This window comes from Olea europaea, unplaced genomic scaffold, assembly GCF_002742605.1.
Source record: "Olea europaea var. sylvestris unplaced genomic scaffold, O_europaea_v1 scaffold1300, whole genome shotgun sequence".
NCBI lineage: Eukaryota > Viridiplantae > Streptophyta > Magnoliopsida > Lamiales > Oleaceae > Olea > Olea europaea.
In genome coordinates, this window is record NW_019230466.1 from 356069 (window position 1) to 364139 (window position 8071).

The following is an 8071-nucleotide window of genomic DNA, read 5'->3' on the forward strand; positions in this document are numbered from 1 at the left end:
TTCAAAGAAACATTATTTGTCTGTTATTTAATTATTTAATAATGCATTTCTTCGAGATAATTTTGTTTTCTTTTAAATTCATTATCTTATCTAATTAATTTGAAATTTTAAAAGTGGTTGATATAATATTTTTTATTTTATTTATTTTAAATTCAATATCATTTTTTATTTTTATTTTTACACTAAAATTTTAAAGGATTCAGTTAATGTTTTTGATCATCTTTCTTTTAAATTCATATCTTATCAAATTACTATTAAAGGTCATTAAGATAATGTTTTGATTATTTTAAATTCATTATCCTATGTAATTGCTTAGGAATTTTATTGAAATAATGTCTTTGGTTATTTTCTAAATTCAATATCTTATCTAAATACTTTAGAATTTAAAAGCTGCAATAAATTCTCATGTTTTGTCATAATTAAATATTCCAACACATCTATATGCAAGTTATTTTCATCTCATAAGTTCACATAGGCAATTAAAGACACACGCTCATATACCGATTTTTTTAGTGATTTTATTTTAAAGCTAAACAAATTTTTTCAGCGGCATACATTTTTCTTCAAATTAAATTCAAGTTTCGCTTAAGCTTTAAAGGTGGGATGTCATATGTTCAACTTGGTTGTCTTTTTTAAATATTGTATATATTTTGTCATATATATACATGAACTATGGGTCATTTGAAATGAAATGAGAGATTTTTTTGAGTTTTACGAAAGCTTATATAGAAATGTGTTAGAGTATTAGACTTGATCACCGAATTCTCTAAGTAAAATGGTGGTATAGAATGTTGTAACTTACATTTGACATCAAGATATATTTTTGGACTGTATATATCCTACTAAATTTTAAAATACTCTCTTTAAATTACAAATTTTCATGTTAGATCGATCAAGCTCGAATGGTTTTTGAGAGGTGTAACAGGTTGCCCAGCAAAAATATCAAGGACAAATAGTAAATGAATAATCATTAGAATATTTACATTTTTAATTTCATATAAATTTAGTGAATTTCTTGAATGTATAGTCACATTTAATTTACTTAGTTATATTACATTAAGAATAAATTTAGGTTTGGATTTCATTTGTTATCAGGAATAGCGAAGTTACTGTTCATGGATGATAGTAGCTACTATTCATAAACATTGATTGTCATATTTTTAAATATAAATCCAAAGTATAATTTAATTAACGAATGAAAAGTTATCACAATGAGATGTGACCCTTAGCCCAAGTGTTATATTTGTTTATTTACTAAAATCGTCTTTGAAGGGGAAGGATGGATTGTTAGTGTAGACGATTTACAAGCAAGATATAATTGGAGGACATGTATTCACAGCAAAAAATTAAAAATTAAATAAATGGAAACTTGTATCTTTGAAAGGGTAAACATGAAGTAAAATGACTAGTGCTCATCAATCAACTACCATATGGACCGAAGGTATTACGTAAAATATAATATTTTATGTTTGTTGGAAAATTTTGATACTAACGAGGGAATGCAGAAAAGAAATCAAAGAAAAGAGAAATGCCGAAAATTAATTTGAACACGTGATCATTGTCCTCAATTTAAATTTGCGCTCGTTAAGATTGTTTTTGATGCTTGAAAAGGCTTACGACAAATGGTTTGTAGGATTTAACAAGCTTTTAGAAAGACACTAAGCATTTGTATTTTCTCCTTAAAACTTGAAGAACACTCAAGATGATGAATATGTAAAATGACTTTTGTAAAACTCTCTATTAATGAATGATTTCAATTGTGGTGATGTAATAATTGTATAGAAGAATGAAATCTATCTCATACATATAGATTCACAATCATACACCACGAAAGGACATCAAAGATTCATGAAAAGATACATTTTTCATGACAGGTACCAAAAAAACGAACTAGAAATTTCAAATCCAACAGTCAAAAAATAGGCCTGGGCGATCGTCCAAGCCAAGGTTTTGGTCTCGAGTTATTGAAAGAGACGTTGGAATTCACACAACTTTAAGTCGGGCGAGTGGCCAAGGAAAAATTTTAGTTCCTCCGTTTTTTCTTCTCATTTTATTTTCCATGTTTTCGCACTTACTCTACACACTCATATGGATGTATTATCATTCCAATTTACTCATCATTATAAATTGAACACCAAATTACAACAATGTTTACTTTCGAGCATGAGATATACATTGTTTATGTTTGCTTCATGAGAAAATGTTTTAAAATAAAATGTTATATTAGATTATATATTGTAAGAATGAAACATTTAATTTATTTTGCTTCAGTTTTACAAAACGTTTCAAATGCAATGTTTCTCGTGTGCTTTTAATTGGCTTAATCATTTTCAATTTAGGTATCATATATCATTTTATTCTTATAATAGTTCACGGAAGCATAATAAGTAAAGGATTATTATTAAGAAAGATTAAGCATAATTGGAGTTGGCTTGTACGTGACAAAAATGGTTACGACTAGAAAGACTGCTATAAAGACAACGGCTTGCAGGGCATTCGCCGTGAAGGATAGTTTGTGATTCCTATTTGTCTATGGCAGTAGAAGATAAATGGCCAGTTGTTTTTCGCACAACCGGCCTTTCTATCATTCTTTTCACAGTTAATCTTCAAAATCAAATGTGCCAAATTTCCTGGCATCGTTCTTCTAAGATTTCGAGGTGGGGTTGCAGATAGGTATGATGAGAGAAACTTCGGGTTGGTAAAAGAAATTCGACTATAACAGAAAATTTGGACCAAACGCGTAACAATGAATGTGTAAAAGGAGATAAATCAAAGAAGACAACCACAATTTAACCAGAATACTTCTTAGGTTATCAAGTGCATATTTTATGCATAACGGCTTCTGCCTCCCTACATAGCAATTGATTGTATGGTAAAGAACTAACTAAATCTATAGCCCAGGAGTTGCAAGAAATAAGTTATTGATAAATGAACTAATAGAATGAAAGATCTCCGGTGAGAGAGACCACACAATATCAAAGTGACTAAATATTATGCACCCACATATTTGCTTAGAAAATTCTATTGTTATTGAATTCTTGAGCACCATATAGTGTAGCTATAATACGGCAAATACACTTGTAACACCAAAACATGCTATAATCCCAAGGGACAAGAAAAAGGAAAACTGATACTTAACATGCCTTCAGTCATCGAACTTGATAGGAGGATTGACTTTTTTCATTTCATGGCTCAATGACAAACAGAGGCTGCAAGGAGGAACAAACAGTTATGGACAAAACAAATAGAAGTTGAAGAGGGATAATAGGTATTCAAGGTAATGGTTCACAGGAATATGAATTATATCACAACCCTCCATTATTGCATTCAAGTCCAATTGATGGAGGATGATTCGTACACAAGTGTTAACCATCTCATTAAAAGGGGCTACATATACTTGTTTATATTTTGTTTTCAACCCACCCCTTGACATGGAAACTGCATTTATGTTTTGATAAAAAAATCTAACATGCGCACAATTTCTCAATATTGGGTTGTAACAAAAATTGAGCCAGGTTTCTATTGTGTGGCTCAATTACAAAGTTAACTATCTCATCTAAAAGTTTAAACTATTAGAGAGGGGTTATATATATTTGTTTATGCCCTTGTTTTCTCCCTTTAAAACAAAACTCTTTAATTCTTATACTCATTTCAACCACAAATTCACACAATAAAATATTTTGCATGTAAATCCAAAACTTTTCCCTATCTTTTAACCAAACATTCTCCAAAAAAATCACTATTCAAAACATCATTTTTTACAAAATAATGGCAATCAAACAGGGGCTAAATCTTATGTTCAACAGTAAGCAAAATTGAAGCATCACAAGCAATAAGTACAGTATCTAAAGAGGAGAGGTGGGGGGGTGATGGCAATCAGGAGAGGTAAAAGAAAATAGAGGTACCATGTCCACACTAACAGGTTTCCCATCATCTACAAGTATATCAACTACGGTTCCAGATTGATCAGCCTGAAAAAAAGAAAAGAAAAAAATAAAGCAATCAAAATGTACGATTAAATGTATTGGAATTTAGATATGTGATGTTTGATTCATGCGGTGCTGAAAATGAAATGATGTGCTTCCTATAATTGCCAATAGCTCAAAGATGTAGGTGATATTGCTCTGTTTCCAGGAAAAAAAAAAAATGAAATGCAGTAACAGGTTTTCTTTTGAGAATATGGAATGTTCTGTTTCTAATAAAATAAAAAATTCCCAGTAACGCTCCACATGGTTCCTTTCCTAAAGTCCTCTTCTCCTATTCCCTGTTATTTCCTAGAATATGGAGATAATGAATAACAATCTATAATGGCATGTTCGTTAAGGAGGATTGACTGGGATTAGATAGCATTAAGGAAGAAAAATAAGTAAAAAATTTTTGTTTATTCGGTGCTGTATATTTAAGAGTATAAGGATGAATTGTGAATCATAGTTTTCTTATTTTGCAATCCAATATTTTTCTTACATCTGTTATAAAGTGTTGTCCACAATGTAAATAGGATGTCTAGAACAATACCAGCTCAGACAAAGATCCAGCAGCTTACCTCAATCTCATTCATCAGTTTCATGGCCTCGATAATACATACTACCTGCCCTTTTTGGACCTTATCTCCCACCTAGAAATTGCATTGTATATCAGAATTGATAGCAACAGAATATTGATGTTAAATATATATAACAAAAAAGGGTAGTTATATGTTATCTCAATGATAATGTTGCAGCATACAGATATTGAGAAGTTCATATTTGTTTTCAATTCTAGGCCTTGCGACTAGTGTAGTTAATTGAATCAATTGCTTACAGAATTTAGCATAAAAGTGAAGGGAAGCAAGACATTTCATGCCTCAAAACAAGAAGGTAATCGTGAAGGATTTTATCACTTCATATTTAAATACTTAAATGGCTTATTACTCCGCTTTCATATCTAAATGTCTTCAATCCTAATTTGAATGAACATGTTGATATCCATCTCAATTAATACTATGGGAAATTGTTTCAGACCTAAACTATTATTTGGCATTTTTACCAATTTTCAAATATCTTATTTACCATCTTTTATCGATTTCTGAAGTATTTTAAAACTATATTTTATTTAATCAACCCAGTATTTGAACCAGAAAATCCAGTAGCTGTGTTGGGAAACCCCTATGACCCAGTCCCTATGTTGAGTGTTTGCCTGTGTCAAGTTTAAAAGGAACATGAAAAGCATGGGAATTCAATTGAACAATTTTTCGAAGTATTTTCATGCATAAAAACACATGAAGCGTTGTATGCACTAACCTTCACGAAAGGTGTTGCTCCTGGGGCAGAAGCACGATAAAATGTTCCAGCCATGGGACATTTTACTGGAGGATGTGATGACTTTGGTTTCGCCAGAGCAGGTGGTGCTGGCACTGGATTTGGAGTTGAAGGAATGTGAGAAGCAGGAGCAGGGACATTTGAAGGAGGCAATTGTGGCGAAACCATAGCCTGCTCAGTGGAAGGTTGTGCGTAAAAAACTGGAGCTGCAGCTGATGGCTGTGGCAATGCCTCCTTTTTTCTTATAAGGACTTCACAGTCCATTTGCTTAAGCTGCAACTCCATTATATCTTTTGAATCTACTAGTCTGGCGACATAAAAAGTAAATTACAATTCACTTATGACAATTGAATCAGAAAGTAATCAGACGCTTTATGCAAAGCAATTTACACACTTGACAAGATCCGCCACTTGGGTCATGAATGCTGAAATGGATGGTGCATCTGGAACTGTGTATTGGTTTTCCACTTCTTCGGCCAATTGTGTCTCAAAAGCTGGTGCAGAATTTGATATTTTCTCAACAACAACCTAGTAAAGAAAAAGAATGACGTAGCTAAGGTGAAAGGCGACGTCAAATTAAAAACAACTGAGAACTGAGACAAGGTAGAGGAGAAGAATCAAATCCTGGACCTAATAACAAAGTTCACCTTACCTCATTCAGCTGTGCACACACCCTAACATCAGATTGGCTCCGGCTACATCCCTGTCAAAAAAGGAAGGACCTTTAACCATATTGCAGTAAAATCAACAAGAATCTACTCAAACAATTTTTTCTTTTGGTCTTTCAATGTCAGCCCGCTGAGAAATGGTTTTGAACCATATTTAACTTTGTTAATGATATGTTGCAGAAGTGAGAAAGCAGTTCAAGATTCTTGTATGTCAGCTGTCTAGCTTCTTTTTAAGTAACAACATTAAGATATTTCATGATAAATATATACACCTAAAATTTTCATCATTCTAGTTTTGGCTTCATTTATAAGCAGAAAAATGGGATTAAGAATTTGTTACATGCTAGAGACATTGGCAAGGACACTAAACGGAAGCAGATATGGCACAACAAGGCATTCTGACACATAACTTGTGCAAATATAGGATGCTGAAAGGCAGAGGTTGTGTGAAGAGAATTAATCATGCAAAAGCTCAAGATTTTTCTGTTTCGAGATTGATGTTAGATGCATCAGAAAATACATGAAAACAATGTCATTGCTAATTTTATCTGCTCCAAGTTTTTTATAAAACATTTCTTCAGGGAACAGTCCGTTTTAGTTCATAAGTTAAAAACATAACTATATATATTGTATACAATTGATCAGAATAGAGTAAGTTTTAGTTATGAATCGAAGATAAAGGGGAGGTTACAATTTCAAATCCTCTATTAGTCTTGTCATTTATTCTTACTTCAAGCTTAGGGAAGCCTGTGTGCTTAAGACTTCTCGGATGGGGAATGGATAATGATACAGACCCTCTCATGATTCATAAATAATAATAAACCAACACCCATGCTCTGGTAACCTCTGGGTTTTTTCAGATTTGGCAAGCATCTGGAATACAATTATTAAATTCCTTTCCAGTTTTAGAGTTCTCAACAACAAAACCCCCTCGATTAGAAATTATCATAATTCCAGTGATCTTCCGCATTACCTTAAGAATTATTCAAAAATATTATTCTGGTAAGTGAATTAACATAAAAACAGTCATAGGAAATAAATTGCTTTCTGGAAGAATGCTCTTTAGCTCTCAAGTAGCAAGACAACAGGATATTATTCTATTGAATTGATTCATAAAATATACTATGAAGAAAACATCTATATCCGTGTATAATTAATTCAATGGTGGACAAAAAATAGTCATAAGAAGAATTAAACCTGAGGGAGAAACAAAGGGCCCAGATTCGATCTAGAATCAGATCGAGGAAACGACGCGATACATGGGCGATGCTCCTGACGGTTCTCCAACTCCAATGAAGCGCCCAAGAGAGAGGATATCTTAGGACAAGGAACACTAAAAGAAGCCATTGATGAATGACGATTCCAGTACGATTATTATGCAAATGCTGAAAGGAAATGGACAATTTAGTGCAACTGATGAAATCTGCTAAGAATGTGTCATGTGTGAGAAGCTTTTAGGCTTTTGTAGAGGAAAATGGGCGATAGAATTGAAGAGAAAGCCACAAGGAGGCGATACAAACGAGGGAACTGAAATCGAAGCTCCCTTTGTATTGTACAGTACAACTCACATTCGGCTTTTCCCTCCATAGTCCACCACGTGGTTGTTTAACCAACCAACTTGCCTGCCCATTCGAACAGATCATAAATTTTCTCATTTTGTATTTACTTGTTATAGTTGAAAGTGCTGCGTGCACGTCATTTTATAAATGCTATAAAAATAATATTTGAAAATTTGAAAATATAAAAAATAATTAATATAAATTGTTTAGTTGGAATGAACTTTTGATTCAAATAAATAAAAATCTTTTTGTGAAAAACAATTTAAATAACTGAAAAAAATCAATTGGGACCATTTGCACTTTTGAGCTGAATTAACATCCGACTAATTCCATCATTTCTTCATAAATATGCATTGAATATATTGATTGAAATTATTTATTATAGATACGCATTATGTCCTTTTCATTTATCTTCTCTGTATCTTAGCATTCATTGAATAAATCAATTGAAAGAAAACACTAAAAATATTCATTTTTTGTTTCAAAAAAAAATAATGGATTTAGTTTACTATCCAATCAAATGGAATAAATTCATCAAATATACTTT

General features: G+C 32.1%; 1 protein-coding gene across 1 annotated transcript; it reads right to left on the reverse strand.

Annotated features, from left to right (window-relative positions):
* Nucleotides 1-2904: 2904 nt before the first annotated feature.
* On the reverse strand, nt 2905-7500 carry LOC111374845 (biotin carboxyl carrier protein of acetyl-CoA carboxylase 2, chloroplastic-like). The gene is made up of 7 exons (XM_022997589.1): nt 7163-7500; nt 5950-6000; nt 5692-5825; nt 5280-5604; nt 4544-4615; nt 3906-3971; nt 2905-3209 (listed from the first exon to the last, which is right to left on the reverse strand). Exons 1-7 carry the CDS (start codon nt 7310-7312, stop codon nt 3186-3188), a joined length of 822 nt encoding a protein of 273 aa, XP_022853357.1. The 5' UTR covers nt 7313-7500; the 3' UTR covers nt 2905-3185.
* Nucleotides 7501-8071: the final 571 nt, after the last annotated feature.